Source organism: Trichomycterus rosablanca, chromosome 8 (assembly GCF_030014385.1).
Source record: "Trichomycterus rosablanca isolate fTriRos1 chromosome 8, fTriRos1.hap1, whole genome shotgun sequence".
Taxonomy (NCBI): Eukaryota; Metazoa; Chordata; class Actinopteri; order Siluriformes; family Trichomycteridae; genus Trichomycterus; species Trichomycterus rosablanca.
This window is the reverse complement of record NC_085995.1, coordinates 27,899,594-27,921,757: the sequence shown is the minus strand read 5'-3', so window position 1 is coordinate 27,921,757 and position 22,164 is coordinate 27,899,594. Positions and strand designations below refer to the sequence as shown.

Genomic DNA, 22,164 nt, shown 5'->3' with positions numbered 1-22,164 from the left:
CCACGGCTTGTTGGCAGGGTGAAAGATAAGAGAAGCGAAGAGGAATGAGCTAAGGTCGCTATGCTGAGGTCTTTGCTAGTTCGTGGTGTTGACGACCCTGGTGAGCAGGAAGAGAAAATGAAAGATTGATATAGGGGTTAAAGGAGCTAAAAGATGTATCAAAAAACCCGCCTCCCATTCCTTGTTTTGTACTGTATTTTCTCCCAGAAAGCAAAGGGTGTTTTGGCAAGCGGACAGCACGCCCCTGGCCAGGAGCCGCAACATACCAGGAAGTCCTCTGTAATTCAAGTTGAAGACAAGCCACAGAAATGTCCTGGACTGGACCGCTCTCCAACATTCCAGAACAGAGTGAAAATACTAAAAGCACCCTCGGGTGAGGCGAGGAAATGAGCAGAAGGGTGGGAATATCTCAGAACAGCTGCAGTGCTCTGTTCTTAATGTCATTTGTCCATGAAATTAGCTGCCAGATATTTTAAAATAAACACATACACACTATACAGCCTAAAGTATATGGACACCCTTTCTAGCTTTTTACTTTAGCTCTAGCAGATTGTGTAAACTCAATTATAGAAAATAAATAATATGCCACCAACATGGAACAGGCTCCGGAACCAATTAGAATTCATACAGTAAGTCCTCGGGTTACGGCGGACTCGACATACGACGTTTCGTGGTTACGTCGCCATCTCCCATACATTTATTAACAAAGTCTTGTTCCGTCATTCCGATCTACGGCGTTTGCGACATAAAAACAAAGTTCGCGCGGGAACTAGTTGGCGAGCGGAGCGGACGAGTATGTCGTCACGCGGCGCTATACGAGGAAGACGGCGTTGTATGTGCTCCATGTGAGTGACGTAGGTGCTTATGTAGGTGTGTTCTGACTTACGGCGAAAATCGCGTTACGCCGTGTCCGTAGGAACGGATCTCCGACGTAAGTCGAGGACCTACTGTATAATATTGTTTTAAAATTGTGAACCAAGTATCGTGAATCGTATCGCGTCGTGGGTAGAGTGTATCGTTACATCCCTAGTAATCTTCTTCTTCTCTCGGCTTTTTTCCCTTTTTTTTCAGCGGTCGCCACAGCGAGTCATCCTCATGATCGCTCATTGATTTGGCACAATTTTTACGCCGGATGCCCTTCCTGACACAACCCTCCCTAATTTATCCGGGCTTGGGACCGGCACTACAATGCACTAGTGCATCTAGCGGCTAGGTATCTATAAGACAATTCAGTGTTTCCAATTAACCTGGTGGCATGTTTTTGGACTGTGGGAGGAAACCGGAGTACCCGGAGGAAACCCACCCGTTACATCCCTAGTAATAACGAAGAGAAATGTAGTTTTTCTATGTTGACTTTTAGTACATTAACCCACGTTCAGCTTTTTATATGTTAAGCTTTTTCGACTCTCTCGAGAAGCTGATTCTGAGCACCCTGAGCAGCACAACACAAGTTTAAAAGTAAAACCACCACACAGTGAAGTAAATACAGCTAAACACAGATACATGTGGATGCTTTTAGAGTGGCTTTGATGGTTATTTCCCACAAATGGATGTTTGCATTGTGGAACACTTAGTGATGTTTTACCAAGTGCTGAGCAATTTGCGCCGAGGCTCACGGTGAGCAAAGTGCAAAACGCTTTTTACGTGAATGCACTAAAGAAAGCAAACAATGGCGACAAACACGAGGAACGGAGTCACATTCTATGTCTTCTTATCACCAATAGTTGATCGATGCTTTTTGCATCAAAACTAACATCTGTAACAACAGCACAATAGCGCGCAGGTAATCTAAATGCATTATCTTGCTACTCTTTACTTTCATTGCGCAACACCCACCGTTGATAATGCACGTTTGGTTCCCAAAAACTGGTGGAAACGAGGCCCGGTTCTCTAAAAAACACCAGGGTTTAAAGAAGCCCAAACGAAGTTCTTTTGATGGACAAGCGCTATTTGTTCAAGGCCCTGTTCCTGTTTCAGCATGACCTGGTTTGATGAGCGGAAATGGTCTGCAAAGAGCCCCGTCCTTAACCACACTAAAAATGTTTGGGATGAATTGTCATGTGCTTGTGATTCAGGTTTCTCAGCCAAAACTAGTGCATAATAAGTGCTCTTTTTACTGAATGAGCACTGCCTAGAGAAGTGGGCTCAGGGGTGCAGAGAGACTCTTATGCTTATGCTTTTGGAACAGGATTCTAAGGCTGCTTTCACATGAGAAGCTTTTGACGTTTTGTTCACCGGAAGACAGATTGATGCCTACTGCAGCAAAACAGTCAGCTTTTTGCTGGCTATGCCACTGATCGCCAAGCTTAAATTAATAATCAATACTGACAACATTGACTGACAGTACTGAAAGTTTAGTCAAATGCAGTTTTGTATGACATGTTTTTTAGTTTATATGTGAAAGCTCTGCAACGGTCGTCATTTGGAGATGCGATAAGACAAAAACCCAGCAAAAAAGTTAAGTGGCTTCATGAAACTTGTTAATCTCATTGTTTTGTTCTAGAAGAATCTAAAAGAAGCCACAACAAGAAATTCCAGGATTTTTTTTAGGTACAGTGGTAGCCTAGTGCAGGGGTTTTCAACCTTTTTGGACATGCGCCCTCTTTTGTGTGCGGACCCCCACTTTTAGTTCCACGGGCAGAACGAGCCTGACTTGGCTGTCGCTCGGTGGTAATACCCAGTTTAATTAAGCATCCGACCTGTAAAGAAAGCAAAATCACACAAAATGTTCCGTAGTAACTAGCTTTTATTTAAAATCGCAGCATTCATTAATAACAGTGAAAACGAAGAGCTAACAGGATGAAAACCCCTGGCCTAGTGGGTAGAGCTTTGGGCTATCAATCGAAAGGTTGAGGGTTCAAACCAATCTTCCACTGTTGGGCTCTTGAGCAAGGCCCTTGACCCTCTCGGCTCCAGGAGCGCCGTATTATGGCTGACCCTGCGCTCTGACCCCAGTGTCCATACAAGCTGGGACATGCACTTTTTGATATTACAAATAATACAAACTTTTAATTTGTATTTCATACCTTTTTAAGACTTATGTATGTGTGCACTGAGCACCCTGCAAAATGGTGTAATGCAGAAAAAACTATATGTGAGTATTTTGCATAAGTATTTCTTATGAACCCGGCTGTGCATTTCATGTGCAAATTCTCTTCTTTCCTATCTGATCAAAGTCATGAAAAGAATGTTGAGAAGTTCATGCTGTATTATGACAGGCACAGAAAAGAGAGATGACAGAACTTGAGTGTATGCATGAGCGTTTTCATGAATAACTAACATACAAGTCCTGTTTTAAAGAACAGCAAGTCTGAGTAATCTTTTAAAACCACAGTCACTACTGCTTTTATTCTCTCTCTCTTTCTCTCTCAGGGTGCATTCACATAAGAAGTGGCAAAACCACTTTTGCTCTGACTGTGCCGTTGTTTCCTATGGACTGTGGCGCACCGCACACTTTTGCCACACTGGGCTTGTGATTTTTCCATCTGCCATGGTGCACAAAGTTCACACGAATAAACTTTGACCAGTAGCAGCCTCCAATGAGACAAACTGTTTGATATAAAGGGCCACGACAATAATAGGTTCAAGCCCCGCCACCACCAAGTTGCCACTGTTGGGTCCCTGAGCAAGGCCCTTAACCCTCAATTGCTCATTGTGTTCCGCTCACTGTGTAAGTCGCTTTGGATAAAAGCGTCTGCTAAATGCTGTAAATGTAAATGTAAATATAAAGTGGTAAAAGCAACTCAGGCAGTACAAACAGCGCTTAACAGGAACAAAACTTAATGTGACTTATTGTATTAAAACAACGACCAAGGAGTTCCATTAGTGCAGAGAGCTTATTAGCAGTAATAATTAAGAGAGGTTTTGTGTTCCTATGTAATTATTTTAGTACATTAAACCAGCGCTCCCAGCCTTTTTTGCACCACTGACCGGTTTCATATAAAACAACATTTTATGGACCGGTGGTGGGTAGGGATTCAAAATAGAAGAACTATACTGCTCACAAATGATCTTTTTTTCGCTGCAACGAGACGCTGCTTCCACCTGGGGGTGATATGAGATGATAAACACCCATGTGTTGGAAATGGAAGCAGTGTTTTCATTGCTGATGTAGCAAATTATTTATTCTTTCTGTGCGGCCCGGTAATAAATGACCCACGTTGAGGACCACTGCATTAAACAACGAAAAATAAGCATTTTAGACTCTCGGAAAAGCTGATTCTCACAATTTCTCAGCACCCCGAGCTATAACACAAGTTTAAAAGTGAAACAGTGAGGAAAATCCAGCTAAACGTAGACATGTGGATGCTTTCGATTATTCCATACAAAAGCAGATTTGTCTTATATTCGCACTTTGATGATGTTTTAATGCACCGCTCAAGCCAAGCGCTGAACAAAGCAGCGGTTTGTGCCGAGACTCTCAGTGAGCAAAGCGCAAATGCTTTTCATGTAAATGCGCCTTCATTCGCTCTCAGGGCATCACAGATATGCCTATTTCAGTCTGTTGGAAGAGCCTGATATTTATATCAGCATACACTCTTAATGATCTCTCAAAATTAGCACAACTGAACCATATTCCTCATTCTGATTTGAAAAGCCTCCTGGGAGATCTGCATTAACTATAGTGTTTCATCCAACTCGTATATGCAAATGTAGATAAGCTGGATGATGAGTGTTGCTAAAAAATAGAACTTGAATAAAAACAATACATAAAAAGGTAACAAATTTAAATCTACATATGATATCTTTGGACCTTGTACTTGCCAATCAAAATGTAAAAAGTCTGTATTTTTTTTTAGCATGAACGAGGATATCTAGCACAGCAGTGCTGAGGTCTTGAGCTCTCAAGTTCGAATCTCAGCTTTGCAATCGGCCGACTGGACACCTATACAGACATGATTGGCTATGTCTGAGGAAGAACGGGCCTAAGGGACTCCCCATTGCTGCTACAATTTTGTAAATTCGGACCATGTATCTCAGCAGTAGTGAGCTAGTGTATTTTACCACAGGATAAAATCCAAATATGAATCAGTTGGCTATAAACAGTCTGACCTAGTGTTCCTATTATCTGCATCAGAGGCTATGCAGAGACACTTTCATGAAAAGAGTTTATCCTGGTAAGTCACAGTGGGTCCAGTTTCCCCAAAATCACTGGCTGCAATGCAGTAACACACCCCGAACAGGACGTCAATCCATCGCCAGGCGTCGGCCATCACCTCCTCATCACTCAGACACAGCCAATCATGTCTGTGTGCAGACGCCAGACTGGTCACAGCACCACTGGGTATTCAAACCCTGCATTTTAGCAGTAGTGGGTTAGTGGAATTTACCACTGCTTCACCTGAGTGCACATGAAAGTCCATGAAACACTTTAGGAGAAGAATTAAACCCCAACATGACTCAGGAGAAATTTCCTGCTTTAAACAGCAATAGTTATTGCTAAACAAGCGGCTAATTATCTTCATCCATCAGTGTTTTTCTACTTAGATCAACCCTTTCATTAAGGACTATTCCTATAGGTTAGAGGGCCCCACAGATCCCTTTATTAAACCAGAGCACACCATACATCATTTTATCAGCACGCTGTCCGGGCCCTGTCTCTGGCCAGCACCTTTAACTGTAGGCTGTCTGGAATGAGGTCAGTCCCAGTAAAAGAAGTAAAAAAAAAAAATCTGTTCTGGGAGTCTGTGTGAGGAAAATCAATCCCTATATCATCTCCAGCTTAACATAGCATTTAGAAAACGAAGCGAGTCGCTTAGCGACGGTGAGGATGGAGCGGTGTTTGGAAGGAAGGATGCTGATTGCTCAGTCAGGCTCTTATCGTCTGTGGGTCATATACAGCTTCTTAAAGAAGCTTAAACTAAGAGGCCCCGGCAGCTAAGTGAAGTCACCGCAGACTTTCTGAAACCCAAATAAAGCCTTTAATCAGCTTTTTGTCAAATTTCATATTTTGGATGGATAGAAACACACGCACAACCGTACAGTCAGCTTAATCCCTGGGTATGTGTGTAAAGAAAGTTACTTGCTTAAAGAGCATTAGTGTGCTTTGTTATGTTAGTCCCGTCAGACAAAACCAGGGAGAGCTGGAATCAATAGGACTACGACTAATGCCTACTGAAGCTCACAGAGTAAATACCGAAACATGTTTGTCTTGGCTGACATCTGGTGCTATTTAGTGCTAAAGAGTTGTTGCTGGGGATTAAACTACTTCTAAACAAGATCACACAAACTGAGAATAATGACAGAAATGTCTGCACTGTTATCACCTAATCACTAGCTGACTGCATCTCACACAGTGGGACATATTCTGAACGAAGATCTATGTGCACGGGGTGTAACGGAGTGAGCTGGTGAGCTGATACAAAAGAGGCGTACCAGCTGTGAGAAACAAGACTCAAAGTGTAGAAGAACCTCACTACAACTAAAGAAAGGGAAGAGCCCTAAGTGGGACCCGCGACAGCGGTCAGCCAACCAGCTACTCGATCCACCAATCAGCTGACACACAAGCCGAGATCCCGAATGCTTATTCCCAAAGTCTAAGCAAAGTCTTTTTAGTGACGTTGGTAGCCTAATGGGTAGAGCGTTGGGCTATCAATTGAAAGGTTGAGTGTTCAAATCTTAGCTCTACCACGTTGCCACTTTTGGGCTCTTGAGCAAGACCCTTAACCCTCTCATGCAATGGCTGACCATGAGTTCTGACCCCAGCTTCTAAACAAGCTAAGAGACAAATATGTTGAGGAATCGACTCATGAGTCAGATTCAGACAGAAAATCGAGTCGCTAGAGGATTCACTAAACTCAAAATCTTTGAAACTTGATGCCCTTCGTCAAGAAGTTTGTACCCTGAAACTTGACGTTCATTATAAACTCGACGTGTGTGCGACCGCTGCTTTGTTCAGCGCTTGGAAAACATCATCAAAGTGCAACTATGAGACGAATCTGCATTTGTGTGAAATAACTGTCAAATCCTCCAAATACAATGACTGACCCTGAGTTCTGACCACAGCTTCCAAACAAGCTGAGAGACAAAAAATAGAAAAAATTCATTATGTTGAGGAATCGACTCACGAGTCACATTCAGACAGAGAATCGATTTGTGAAAAGATTCACTTTCATCAGAGAAATGGCTTCCAGAGACGAAAGTAAAAGTGCTACTTAATTTTTTAACTATAAGGTGAAAAGCACTCTTTTAAATGAAGCAAGGAGCAAGCGTATGTGCATCGGCCAACTACCTGAGTAGTTCACTGGGTTTGACTCAGCACAGAGTAACGCTCAGGGTTTCCTTAAGTAGGAAACTCACAAGTGCTGCGAAACAGCACTAATCAGCGTTGTGGCTTTTGGGAACTGTAGTTCGCTTGCAATTGGAACTGTAGTTTGCTTACCATTACACAGGGTGAATTTAATTCCCATCCAAATAAGCAGGTCAGTATGACGAAAGTTAAGTGTTGAGTGTTTATCACTACTTATGATTTACAGTGTGAACTTGTCTTCCTTTGGATGATTCCCATACCAGCGACAAGCCGCATTAAGTAACTGTCTGGGAATTTCCTGTGACCACAACATTCCAAACTTTAACTGCCTCTTTTAACTTTCCCTAACGCAACCTCTTGTGGATCAACGTCCTGGTAAGGGTGATAATAAAACTCATGATGACATTCAACAGCTTTTTACTTTCAGGGCTCTAGACTAACTTTTTGCACTGGTTGCACTGGTGCGCCTAACTTTTTTTCTTAGGTGCACCAGCACAAAAGTTAGGTGCACCCAAATCTTCGACTGCATCGCATTCAACACCTCAGTTTTACAGCTTCACTTTTTTTTTTTTATCGCTGTCCTTATAGGCAATATTGACTTGTAAATGATGAACTAACAATCTGGTCAACATAAAGTTCTTTATTTGAAGCACAATTCTACAAGAAAGGAACTTACTGAAAAAGTGTTGGTGCTTAAAGTGCTTCACTGAGCTGAAATTTAAAGAAAATGTAAATTACAAGTGCAAGTGTTTTGAGGGCTTCAAACTGCACATCTCATTTAATGATAAGAATATTACATATGGTTAATGCAGTAACGATACGCATATTACTGACATAGGCTACATGACATGACATTATTACATTTTGAGTCAGTTTGCTGCTGATATTTTTAAAGTGCCCTAAAAAAAAGATGAACTGTGTGATATGACATGGTAAAAGTAACCCGGAGAGAACGAACAACGCTTAACGTGAAGTAAATCCAGCTAAACACTAGGGATGCACCGATCCAACTTTTTCGGTTCCGATACCGATCCGATACATATACTTTGCATATCGGTCGATACCCGATACCGATCCGATACCATTGTTGAATTAATAAAACGTATACTTTATCATGTGGGAAAGACTTAAGGCATCAGGATTGACTTAAACATTACTAAGTTTGCAAAACAAAATATAATTAACATAGATATAAATGTACTGAACTGCTATTTATTTGTCAATAAAATAATAAACAATTGTGCAGGACCTTGGCACAGCATTCAAATTCAAAATAAAAAAGGCAAACTTCTTAAAATATTTTAAAATAAATTAAATGTATCAGCTGAAACTGAAGTAGTTACACAAACAGTAATCAATCTTATTTTTTAAATATGTAGTGTAAACAGTAATTCAAAATCTAGCAGCGGAAGAAGAACCTGAGAATAAACGAATACCTTGGTACAATACAATCAGTAATCAAACACTGTAAACAAGCAAACATCTAGTGCAATTCAACATAAAGGGTGTGTTCGAAAAGCTAGTGCGCGCTCTACATAGACGCATTTTACGTCATCCTGGTCGCGCTCCCGAGAAGGAGGCTGTTCGAAATCTTCTCTCTTTCTCTCACAGAAAAATAAACACAAATGAATGGAGTTATTATCAAACGTAAATAAAATATTACTGATTTTTAACTTGTATAAACTTGTACCGAGTGTTTTAATTTGCAAGTTCGGGCTTGTCAGGAAATGTAACCGTTATCGGTACATGAAGGGAGGTGTTATATTGACGTTAGCGTGCTGTGCTACCTCAATTCATTGGTTTTAATGGCAAGATGCTAAACGCGAAACCCGATGGAAGCGCTGTCTAAGAAGCGCGTTCGAATAATATTGACTTATTAGAATCCTCTCTACTGAGGCAGCGTATCGGTTCCATGGATCGGCCTAATTATCCGATACCCGATCTATCTCATTTTGGTAATATCGGCACCGATATCCGATCTTAATATCGGATCGGTGCATCCCTACTAAACACAGATACATGTGGAGCTGTTAGACTGGATTTGATGGTTATTTCACACAGATGTTTGTTTGTATCATGGAACTTTAATGATGTTTTATCTATCGAGTCGAGCGCTGATCAAATCGGTTATTTACGTCGAGAGTCGCGGTGAAAGCGAAGCGCAAAACTCTTCTCATGTCAATGAACTAAAGAAAACAACAACTGAGACAACACACGTCACGTCTTCTAATCACCGATATTTGATTGATGTTTTTACATAAAAACCAACATCTGTAACAGCAGCACAGATGCTCACACATATTCTACACACTCCGCCATGATATTACTACTCTTAACTTTCGCTGTGTAACGCCCACCGTTGATGACGCAGGTCCCGCCCTTCACTATCTCTGATTGGTTTAGACATCAAGTCAAGTCAAAGTTGCTTTATTGTCAAAACTGCAATATGTACAGGACATACAGAGGATTGAAATTGCGTTACTCTCTGACCCATGGTGCAACATAAAACATTAATTAACAATAACCTAGAATAAAAGACTATAAAATAGAATAAGGATAAACACTCTCTGAAGCGCAAATATATATACACACTGACACAAATATGAAAATATAGAAGTAAAAATTACCACTTGAAGAATTTTAAAAATAGAAGTCCCAATATAAAAACACTAAAGTGGCAGTGCAGATTATGAAGTCTTTATTAAAAACCAGTTTAATTACGACGGCAGTGCAAAAACGATTATGTTATATTGTAGATTAAAGTGATATGTGCGTTGAAAAGATAAATGGGGATGTAAGTTATGGTATTGATGGGGGGGGGGGGGTTAGGTTCGTGAGAGGGGGGGCAGAACAGGAAGCGAGTTGAGGATCCTGACCGCCTGGTGGATGGTGCTGTCCCTCAGTCGGCTGGTCTTGGCCCGGAGACTCCGCAGTCTCCTTCCTGATGGCAGCAGACTGAAGAAGCTGTGCAGTGGGTGGGTGGAATCACCTGCCATGCAGAGGGCTTTTCGGGTGAGGCGGGTGTTGTGAAGTTCGTGGAGGGTGGGGAGAGAGGTGTCAATGATCTTCTCATATGACATATAGACATGATTAGATATGGGCCTAATGTGTGTCTGTTGTTGCACCGGAGACTTTCAGAGTCACAGAGACTTTTTTTCCGCCTCGAACGGCTGGTCGCACCGGTGCGACCTCAGATTTTTTTCAGTCACACCATTGAGAAATTAGGTCGCACTCTAGAGCCCTGACTTTACAAGCTGTAGGTCAGAATTGTTTGTGTTTGAGGAGGAGTGAGTGTGTGTGTGTGGGGGGGGTGGGGGTGGGGTCATCATCTCAATTGCAGAACTGAGGTGCCAGATGTAAAAAAAAACTGAAAAGTTCTATTAAAAGAAACCAAAAAACAAGCAAGGAACTACCCCACAGCAGGGCTCAAGCTGCAAGGGTATAGTGTCAAAGGTGTAAGGAAACCATGAAAGGTAATCCCAGGAGATCTCTGGAAATGAAATGAATGAAATAAGGAAACTAAGACTTTTACACTTCTACACAAAGAAATGATCAATGAGCAACTGGGGAATAGGACAGTAAGAAATAAAGAAGAGTGCTGCAGTTAGCTGTGACAAAAATTTCATTCTTTTAACAAACAGCAACTAAAAACAGCTCAGTAAATAATTGCTTACTCTCTCATATTAGCAAGTAGCACAGTGAAGAATGCTAGGAAGTGTAGTTTTTATAGAACTACACTCACGTCAAGCTGCATCATCCTCTGCTGATCAAAGTAGGCATAACAGAACAGAACGTAGCACAAAAATAGGAGCTGAGTGATCATAAACCTATGTATATACAGTATGAACAGTGATCCCCATGCTCTGGCAGCTTTAAATACAGTGGTACCTTGTAACTCAACATCCCCTAAACTCAAAATCTTTGAAACTCGACGCCCTTCATAGAGAAATCTGTACCCTGAAACTCAACGTTTATATTATAAACTCGGCGTGTGTGCGACCGCTGCTTTGCTCAGCGCTTGGCTTGAGCGGTGCGATAAAACGTCATCAAGGTGCGACTATGAGACGAATCTGCATTTGTTTGGAATAACCATCGAGTTTACTCTGAAAGTGTCCACATGTATCTGTGTTTAGCTGTATTATCCTCCTGTTTCACTTTTAAACTTGTATTATAGGTCGGGGTTCTGAGAAATTGTGATTATCAGCTTTTCCGAGAGAGTCTAAAACGCTTATTATTATAAAAAAAAAAAGCTTAATGTCACTTAATGTATAAAAAGAACGACATAGGAACACTAAACTATTTATTACTAATTATTACTGCTCATACGTTTTCTCCACTAACAAAATTTCTCGCTCGTTGTTTTAATGCAATAAGTCACGTTAAGCTTTGTGCATTGTCACACTCTATAGGAAATAACGGCGCTGTCAGCGCAAAAGGGACTTTTGGCACTTCTCATGTGAAGGAATACGATATTCCAAGATCAAGCATCTCCACGATTAAGAAGCATAAGGAAACAATAAAGAAGTAAAGGTAAAGTGCAGGTTTTATTGAATTTTTATACTGATTTTGACTTTTTCAATTGTATTTCAGTGTTTTTATATTATATTTGTGTTATTTTCAGTGTATAAGTGTAAAAAACAACCCCGTTATTTTACATTAGACTAAAATATACGGGACCATGGAACGCATTAACAGGTTTTCCATACATCCTTATGGGAAAAAAATACCTTGAACACACTGACATTGAGTTTCAAGGTACCACTGTATGAGGCTTTATGTTTTCTGAACTCCAGTGGTTGCAGAATAATGACAGAATAAGATTAAAGGTTGAACTGCTGAACTCAGCTAAATTCTGTTTTCTCCTCGGATCTAGTTTGCAATGTGGGAAACATTCAAACAAGCTGCTCAACAAAGTAAGATTCTGCACATTAAAGTGCATTTAAAATGAACTGCGTTCAGCGCAGGTGTACATGGGAATGGCTGGAATGAATAAAGCAATGCTACAGCAGAAGCTAAACGGCTGTAAAATTAAGTCTAACACACAACAGCTGAGGAAAGAAAAACGACCCGGGTTTCAGGGCTTCTTTCAGCCGCTTGGGACAAGCGAGAGGAAATACAATCTTAAAGCAGTGAGTCATGCCAATTTCTTCTCCACTGTGAGAGAATCTCAGGACAAAAGAGGTGGAACTTTCTCAGGTATCGACTTTCCTCCACACAGCACACAATGCCACTCATTTTACACAATTGAAGCCTTCCCGCAACGTCCGAATTCACATCCTTAAAGACCAGAAGTGAATAACATCGATAATTGGAATTTTCCTTTTTATAAAGGTGTGTGATCAGGGAGGTCAGTGTGAATAGAGGAACGCAGGAGATCATGTGACTCTGCAGTGGTCGCCAATACAATAATGATGCTCTCAGTTTAATGAAGGGTGATTTATGAGAGCACATTATGTTGGGACTCCTGTGGCACGGCTTTATTCTTCTCAGAACATCTCATGTTAACAGAACGATCCTATGGGTATCGCCAGCTCTTGTTCCACGGGGATCATAACCTGCTCTGCCCTGGTAACATAAACCAGCCAGTGATCACAGCCTTAATAAAAAAGTCATGTTTTACTGCGCGTCTTGGGCGGCATTCACTTGAAAAGCATTTTGGGCTTCGTTCACCGTGAGGCTGGGTACATACTGCCACTTATTCTGGAATTGAGAAGGATGGAGCTTTGGGTTTTGGGACTATGGGGCAATATGAGTTTGAAAGTACTTTCAGGGATTTCATTTAATTTTCATGGCTTTATCCTGGCCAGAGTCACTGTGGGCAACGTAGCAACACACCCCGAACAAAACGCTAATATATCACAAGGCCTTGCCAGCCAATTATGGCTTTATGTAGACACCCCACCAGCCAATAGCACCTCTGAGAATTCAACCTCTGGATCCCTGTGGTAGTGGGTTAGCGTAATGTACCACTGCGCCACCCGAGCGCCCCAAGTAATTCATTATAAAATGTAAATCAGTGTTAATTTAGTTGACGAATGATTTTCGTCATGACAAAAACATGACGATAACTAAATAGAAACTACATAAAAGGTTAAAAACTATGACGAAATGAATCGACACTTTCGTCAACGAATAAAAACGAGACGAAAATGTTTGGCAGGGACGACATCCAATCAGAACTGATTTAGTTTTGTGGAAGGTAGGGACAAGTTAGGAAGAGATCCAATCATAACTACTTTAGCGTATTGTGGAGAGGCGGGACAAGCCGGGTAGCCATCCAATCAGTACTAATCTCTTTTGCAGTGGTAAGACCACACTCGCACACATTTGATCTAAACCCGGGAAGACCAGACTAGCCTGTGAACTTTCTTTACTCATGGCACTAGGTTAACTCCACAATGTCAACAGGGAGAAAGAGGAGAGTCGATATATGGACACATTTGTCATTTGACGTCGTGAAAAACAAGACGATGTGTAAACCATGTGGGGCGACGATCTCGGGTAAAAACACAACACATCTGAAACGACATCTGGCACCGCTGGCAGTATAATGGCAACATAATGGCACAGCTGCTTTTACGGTACCCAGTTTTATAAAGAATGTAATATGCAATTTGTTATGAACAATGCATATATTTTTCAGGCAGAGCAGGCCTACTGGTCATTAATATTTTGTTATTGTTATGCTCAATAAGCAGGGTCAGTTAAATAAAGATGTTTGAAATAAGTTAAATCTGGTTTTGTGTGTATTGCACATTCAAACATTAATAATATTCCATAACTGATTAAAAAAATTTTCATTTTGTGTAAGTGTATATAATGACTTAAATAATTCAAGGGAACTGATGAAAAAGCATTTACATTTTACACCCTTTATATTTTAGTCGACTGAATCGACTGTAGATTTAGTCGACTATATTCTTATGATAATTAGTCGACTAAAACTAGACTAAAACTAAAACAATTCAGATGACTAAATAATGACTAAAACTAAATGACATTTTAGTCAAAAGACTATGACTAAGACTAAATCAAAATGTGCTGTCAAAATTAACACTGATGTAAAGACATGCACAGATGGAATGATTATGAAATAACTGAGCATGGTTGCTTGTTGCTAAAAATAAATATCAATCATTTTAAATCATCAGCATCTACAATGACTGCAGTACTCTAGATCTGTCATCTAGTACTTAATTTGATATCTTTAATGTCACTTTGGAGAGGCTTGATATGCAGCCTTTTTCCAAGTCTTATCATATGGATGGAAAGTGAATTTTTTCTGCCTCTCTCTGGCTTACACCAACAAAAGGACCTGAAGCACTTCACCTGGGAATTGAACCCAGAACCTACTTACTGTGAGGCGACAGTGCTACCCACTGAGCCACCGTGCCGCCTTGATGGGGACAAATACACTAACGAGATATTAAATTACGAAACCCTTGAACCCTAAACTTTATAATGAAATGTCATTTTGAGGTGCATTCAAACTAAACTGTCCTAGATAAGTCACATTATAATTAATATTATTCTCTGTGTGTGTGTGTGTGTGTGTGTGTAACCTCGCTCGTTGTGAGCACAGGTAGAGAAGCTGCGAGCTGTGAATAAGCCTCAGTGTTTAGTCCTGACTCAGCACTGCCATGCTTTGTGCTGAATGAGCTCTGATCAAAGGCTGGATAGAACAGAGTGCAGACTCATCTACTACAATCTCATCCCATTAGAGCAGCTGGCCCGGGTTGCCATGTGTGGTAGGTTTAATGATGAGAACTACACCAGATTCAGAAAGTAATCAGACCCACTGACTACTTATACACTTTACTTTGTTGTGGATTTGAATGGATATAATAGAATTGCCATTTTTACCCACCAGTCTGCACTAACTCACTCATAATAAAGAATGTTTTTTTTTTTAATGAACTTGAAAATAAAAAACTGAAATCTCTTTTTCACAGAAGTAGTGGCACCCCAAATTGTTGCTTCAACTATTCTTGAGATCTGTCTCAAGAACTCAATTTTTGAACTCAATTCCATCTGTCGCAGTTTGAATCGATTGAACACAATTTGGAAAGAATCACAGCTGGGTTTAAAGAACCCCCAATTTACCCACAACTCACTGTCAAAACACAAACCAAGCCATGAAGTCCAAGAAACTGATAGTGGATCTTAGTGATCAAAGTGTGGCAATGTATAGATCCAACATAACATAAAACAGGAGGATAAAAAACAATCATCTGCGCCTCCACGCCCCCTTTGCCGACCATAAATTGCAAGACAGGGGAACATGATTCTGTAAAAGTGCCGATGTCCATTGCAGGTGGGCCTGTTACAACAACTAATTAAAAATAATTGGTGTAGTGGGATATTCTGTTAACACACCAGTGCTGAGATTCTGAACTCACTGGTTTGAATCTCAGTTCTGCTACTGGTTGCCAGTAGGGATGTCCCGATCACGTTTTTTTGTTCCCGATCTTTAATTTTGATCCCGATCCGATACCGAGTCTCAAACCGATACTTGTATTTTCTAGATATTGTCTAGATAAGAACTAGATAATACTGTTCACACAGTGCAAACTTCAAGTACATTACAGTTATTCAAATTAATCCAATGTACATGTTTAACAACTGAATAGCTCTGCAGTGCTGTAGGAAAAAAATTGCCAGCATCCAAGCTATTGCTTAATGTTCTTTTATTTTTACAAAATAAAAGTAAACAAACTTAGTGCAGCATTGTAGTAGTAAAACTAGAACACTCAAAATGAAGTGAAGGTTCTTTTTGAGGAAAATCAGCAACTCTGCCGTGTTTGATGGACGTTTCTACGCAAAGTGAGTGTGTTTTGACCCTTTGGGGCTTCCATAGCGCATGGAATAGCGTGCTTGGCTAACGCGATGACTAGCTGTCCGCTATTCGGTACCATAACAGAAGAAGTTAATAAAGTGTTATTAAGCAAGTGCATCACTACGTTGTTTTGTAAACCGGTGTGATCCTTGACTCCCACACCATATAAACAGTAAAATTCTACAGTAATGAACGCAGCTCTGCTCCCACCGCCTCGTGAAACGCTCGCATTGCAGACATTACACTTCACTGTTGGACTTGTTTCACTTTCCAATTTAAAGTATTTCCACACAGCGGACATGCTGACGTAAAACAAAGGATCGGGCTTTAGGATCGGCTTTAGTAAAGCCGATACCGATCAGTTAAAAAATGCCTTGATCGGCCCCGATTCCGATCTTTGAGATCCCTAGTTGCCAGTGCCAAAAGTCAGCCATCAGGTCTATGGGTAGAAAAGACCAGACTAATAAGTGGGTAGGGTCTTCAATGCTGGTTGAGGACCCTGGTTAGCAGCCCGAGGCGCCTCTGCATCCGACCTCATGTGCGAATCCACCGAGACACGGGCAAAAAAGAAGGGGTCAAGGGACTGTACATGTGTCGGAGGGGACGTGGGGCAGGCGAATATACCCTCCACTGATGCAATCAGGATACCTAGCAGCGGAAGACTAATTGGCAATGGTAAATCGGGAGAAAAAAAGGGAGAAATAAATTAATAAATATAAATAAATAAATGTAAGTTCTTTCAGGACTAATACTATTCCATATCACAAACAAATTTCAAGGTAATAACATGCTAACTGATGCTAGGAAGAGGAAAACAGCTGGGTAAATATTATTACTAGAAGATGTAACTTTAATTGTTGCAATGTGATGACATTAAGCATATTAAATAAGCAAATTCAATCCACCTTGTGTATTTGGGCGGAGCCCCAAAAGATAAAGAAAGACACTGCAAAGGTTCAAATCTGATACAAGAGTGCTGATTTAACAAATGCTGAAGCTCACCTTTAGTTTGTCGAACCGTTCACCGAGCGAGGCGACGTGGTGCTCCCGGTGTCTCCCCACCAGCTTGCACAGTGTGCAGATCAGCTGTTCATCTGTGGCACAGTACAAGCTCACTGTCTCATTTTCATGCTCCAGACAGGCCAGGCCACGCAGGTGACCGTCTCCCGCTGGCTCCAGCAACCGATGGCTGGTGAATGGTTTTTTGTTGGGGTGAGTTGCGCGCAGGCAGCGCTCGCAGTACGACGCCTGGCATGTAGCACATGTCTTTATGGCATCACGTGGAGGCTCCTGCTCGCAGAACTGGCAAGGGACGCACGGCTCGGCAGACATGGCGCTGCCGTTGGCGCTGATCCCTGTAGGCGTGGCGCTGCGGGGCCGAGGGGGCAGGCGGAGGCGGCTCTCGCCGGGCGAGCCGGGCCCGCTGACCGAGGCCTTCTGGAAGCGGTCGATGATGTTCTGCAGCGTCACATTGCGCCTGAGGCCCTCCAGGCCGCGTGGGCTGAGCGTGATGACGTGTCGGCAGGTGGGACACTGGAAGGCCGAGACGGACTCGAGAGGCTTGGCGGGAGAACAGTGAGAGACTAGGATGCGATGGGCACAGCTGAAGCACAGGCTGTGGGCACAGGGCAGAAGCAGCGGGTCCTCAAACAGCTCCAGGCAGATCGGGCACGTCAGCTCCGACTCCAGGGTTTCCATCTTCAGTGGGCCCGATCTAAAGGCGACATCAAATCCCACAGAAGCTGGTGAGACACCTGTATAGCAGATAGCCAAGGGGTTAGTGGCAAGCTGGTACCCCTCTGCACACAGGCAGTGTGGGGAGCTGCTAAAGTGAAATTCCACTCTAAAGTCCCAGGAATAAACTGGCAGGTGAAATTGAATGAATGATATGTATTGGTACACTGATTGTAACTGGAAACTTGAGAGTGGAATCCCACTTTAATAAAAAGCAAGCTGGTTAATGGCATCTAGGTTAGTGTATAAGAATACACAGCAAGAGCTTTGGCACGGAAATAAGCAAAGTCCATTGGGCTACACAACTAATATGTGACAGAAAAACTCTCATGCATTTTAAATAAACATTGAAAGATTTATTAGCTATAAGGCAGCTTTTGGGAAAAGGTTTTAATGATCCCTGTGGTATGACTACAAGCTAATATATAGGGTCTGTCCGAAAACCTAGTGAAACCTAGTCATTCTATGCACGCTCCCGAGAAGTCGGTCTGAATTCCTAGATACCTTAAAACGCTGCCTACTAAGGTGCCTTATTTCGAAGCTATAAACTACCTAAATAATGAGGGAGCATCCAATGCTTCCCTAGCGGTGAAGGCAATCCCAGCATTCAGTGCTGCACAACTTTTCTCACAAAAAATGCCAAATATGGCGGACGAATGCGAAGCAACAAACAGAGTTCCTTTCAAATGTAAATTAATTCTCATTGATTTTTAATTTGTATAAAGGTGGGTCATTTATTTGTAAATTCAGGCTTGTCAGTGACAGTTTAACTGTTTTCAGTACACACAGGGTTGTGCTACCTCAGCCCACTGGTTTGAATGGTTCGAGGCTAACTTTGTTAGCTTAAAAAGTGAAAACTGCATTAATGTAATCGCAGTCTAAGTAAATAATGTGCCTTATTAGAATCTCTACTTAGGCAGCTGCCTAGCTAGGCAGTAGGCAGCAAGGCAGCTCACTAGGTTTTCGAACAGACCCATCGTCTATGTGGTTTAATTGGTTAAACCATGATTAACAAACATCAGAGTCACCATGTGGATAATGTTGTCGGATAGAAACGTTAAATAAATGCATTTTCTAACAGCTGATGCTTGATCTCAATGTAAAGCAAAGCTATAGTTTGTACTGCGCAAGAGCACCAATTCACCCACCCTCGGTGTGAATGTGACACATTCGGACCCTGTGCTTCTCTTCAAACACTTTAAACAGAAAAATAAACTATCATGAATTTGTATTATAGGTGCTTGGGTTTTGCAGTAGTCTAAATGGTAGCCCAACGCCACTGACATATGAGCCAGCTGGGAGTCCACTCAGACATGTTTGGCTATGTCTGAGAGGGGATGGTGATGAATTAGTTGCCTGTCCGAGGTATTACTGCTTTGCGCCCAGTGTTTCCTGAAGGGTACGAACCTGCTGTGACCCTGACTTGGATAAAGCGGTTGATGATGAAAAGCCATAATAGTGAAATTGCATCAGGAACGGTGGTTGTATGTAAGAGTTTACTGACAGGGACTGACAACACTGTACAGAATACAGTGTACAAGCTCAAAAAACAGCCACAAAAACCCCACATAAATAATTAAAGGTCCCCCTCTATGACTCAGCTTTAATGAAAGCTGTACATCATATGTGTTATCAGGCTAAAAGTCATGGAAGTGTTGTCATTCAAAAAACTGTTGTATCAAACACCAATATTACCAGATTTCTCATATTTTCATTAACCACTTTATACTGGTCAGAGTCACGCCGGGTGCTACTCTACTGAAAAACACTGGGCGCAAGGGAGGAATACCACGGACATGGTACAAATTTTTCAGAGCTTCAGCCATCCATCAAGAGACATAGCAAATCATGTCTGTGTAGATGCCTGGTTGACTCATAGTACCGCTGAGGTTTGAACCCAGATCTCGGCGGTGGTGGGCTAGTGTAATAGATCCTTCTCATAATGTGTCAAAAAATATTTAATGTCAATTTATTTAATGTCTGTGCAAAGTATGATCATATGGGGCAGTGCTAGCTGAGTGGTTAAGGTATTGGACTAGTAATCAGTAGGTTGCTGGTTCAAGCCCCACCACCACCAAGTTGCCACCCTGAGCAAGACCCTTAACCCTCAACTGCTTCAATTGTATTCAGTCATTTTGGGAAAGAAAACGTCTGCTAAATGCTGAAATGTAATGTAAACGTAAATAAAGGTATGCCAGTAAGTCACTTGGCTACTAACATAGTCCTTTATGTGGACTCAAACACTACAGACTGACTGAAGACAGTATTATAACCTCAGATTTCAGGACATTTCATTTAATCAAATATTACACAGCAAAACAGAGACAAGAAAAGGGTCAGATATTGGAGAGGAGTAGCAGAGGACATTAGCATATGACAACCACTCCACCAAACACACCTGCTCCAGCTCCAACCAGTTTCTCTCTGTCTGTAAAGTGGCAGCTAATACAATAGATGACATCCCCTAAACCTCTTCAAAAAAAACCCCGCCTTCCTCAGAGCTAAAATCCCTGCTCAACTTTCCCTGCTCATTTAATTTCATCCAGCTGTCGGTGTCTCGACAGCGCTGTAATAAACTGTGAGCACCAGATTAGAACAATGAATTCATCTGAATAGGCTTAAAATATGAAAGGTGCCAGAACTGCATGAAATTGTGTTTTATTTTAGATCTGCAATATGAAGTGTATTACTGTATAACCTTTCAGTGCTTTTACAGACTGAGGTTGTGCTCACATGGACATTCTGGGCATTCATAAAAACACACTGTCATTGATTTTTATGAGGATGATGTTTAGTGGGGCAGGACTCAGGGCAGGCCACTGGAGTTCCTCCACATCAAACACTTCAAACCAAGGCTTTACAGACCTTACACTGTACAGAGGGGCACAGTCAAGCTTGAAGAAGGAAAAGCTTTTGCCATAGAATTTTTTACATAAATGATTTTATACACGTGTTAGCAGAGGGTGTTCATATACTTTTGGCCAATCGATCAGCCATAACATTAAAACCACCTCCTTGTTTCTACACTCACTGTCCATTTTATCAGCTCCACTTACCTTATAGAAGCACTTTGTAGTTCTACAATTACTGACTGTAGTCCATCTGTTTCTCTACATACTTTTTTAGCCTGCTTTCACCCTGTTCTTTAATGGTCAGGACCCCCACAGAGCAGGTATTATTTAGGTGGTGGATCACTCTCAGCACTGCAGTGACACTGACATGGTGGTGGTGTGTTAGTGTGTGTTGTGCTGGTATGAGTGGATCAGACACAGCAGTGCTGCTGGAGTTTTTAAATACCGTGTCCACTCACTGTCCACTCTATTAGGCACTCCTACCTAGGTGGTGCCACCTAGAATTCACCTTGTAGATGTAAAGTAGCTGTAGAAACAAGGAGGTGGTATTAATGTTATGGCTGATCGGTGTATATGCATATTGTACCAACTTCTACAGCATGCTGATTTAAGTTTCATTTTCATTTCAATTCAGGAAAGCCTAAAGCATGCTTGGTTGGCACCGTGGTCCATTAGGCTAGCCCAACACCACTGAGATTCAAGGTAAGATCTTAGTGGTGCTATAACTGGCCCATTGTCTACACAGAAATTACTGGCCATGTCTAGGGGTGGGGGTGAACTACTACTTGTCGACTACTACTTCTAGAACTAATACTTGCTAATCTGAACACCCTTCTGCTTTATTACAGCTACACAATGGATCACTTGGCAACAAGAAAAAAACATATGTGGACTCATATGTTTAAAAAGAAGGGCTAAATGTTCAAATATCTGACTGTTTAGATACCTCTGACTTGTGTAAACTGTTTATGGGTAGCCCCACAGCCACAGAGATCCAAGCACCCTGACCTTCTCACAGTCTGATGTATGAGTCTGGGTTTGGCAGGACACCAGGAGAACGGTAGCTGTCTGAATGTAAACCAGCAAATGTAAAGCTTGATGGGTTTGGGCAGATGTTTGAGGCTCCCCAAATTCCAGTATAGGGAAACTCTAATGCTCCATCATGTACTGAGATTCCATAAATGCTTGTGCTATGAAGCATTGTGGAAAACCGCAGTTCTGTTTCAACTTACATGCAGAATGTAAGAGTCATGGAGACCAAATCCTAAATCTTTGAAATAATTAAAAAAAGGGGAAGGGGAGCAGGTCATAAAGCTTAGCATTAGTACTCAACCTTAACACTGATCACATGACTGAAAAGAAGTGAATCCAAGCAGTAAAATTCTAGGGACAAAAGCCTTTTTCAGAAGACTGTAGGCTGTAACAAGAACAAAGAGGGAAAGTTTTGGGTGTCCACATATTATTATACGTAATGATAAACAGCCTTGTCACTG

The 22,164-nt window shown here is 41.6% G+C and overlaps 1 protein-coding gene across 4 annotated transcripts in view; it reads right to left on the bottom strand.

The window, feature by feature from the left end:
* The window catches only part of mid2 (midline 2), a 191,648-nt gene that overhangs the window by 83,145 nt on the left and 86,339 nt on the right, over window positions 1-22,164 (bottom strand). For 2 of the 4 annotated variants that reach the window (XM_062999975.1, XM_062999979.1), the window contains exon 2: window positions 17,088-17,839. In XM_062999975.1, coding sequence (XP_062856045.1) covers window positions 17,088-17,783 — 696 coding nt within the window. In that variant the 5' untranslated portion in view covers window positions 17,784-17,839. The remainder of the gene's footprint in view (window positions 1-17,087; window positions 17,840-22,164) is intronic. The other 2 variants (XM_062999976.1, XM_062999977.1) reach the window with 1 other exon arrangement.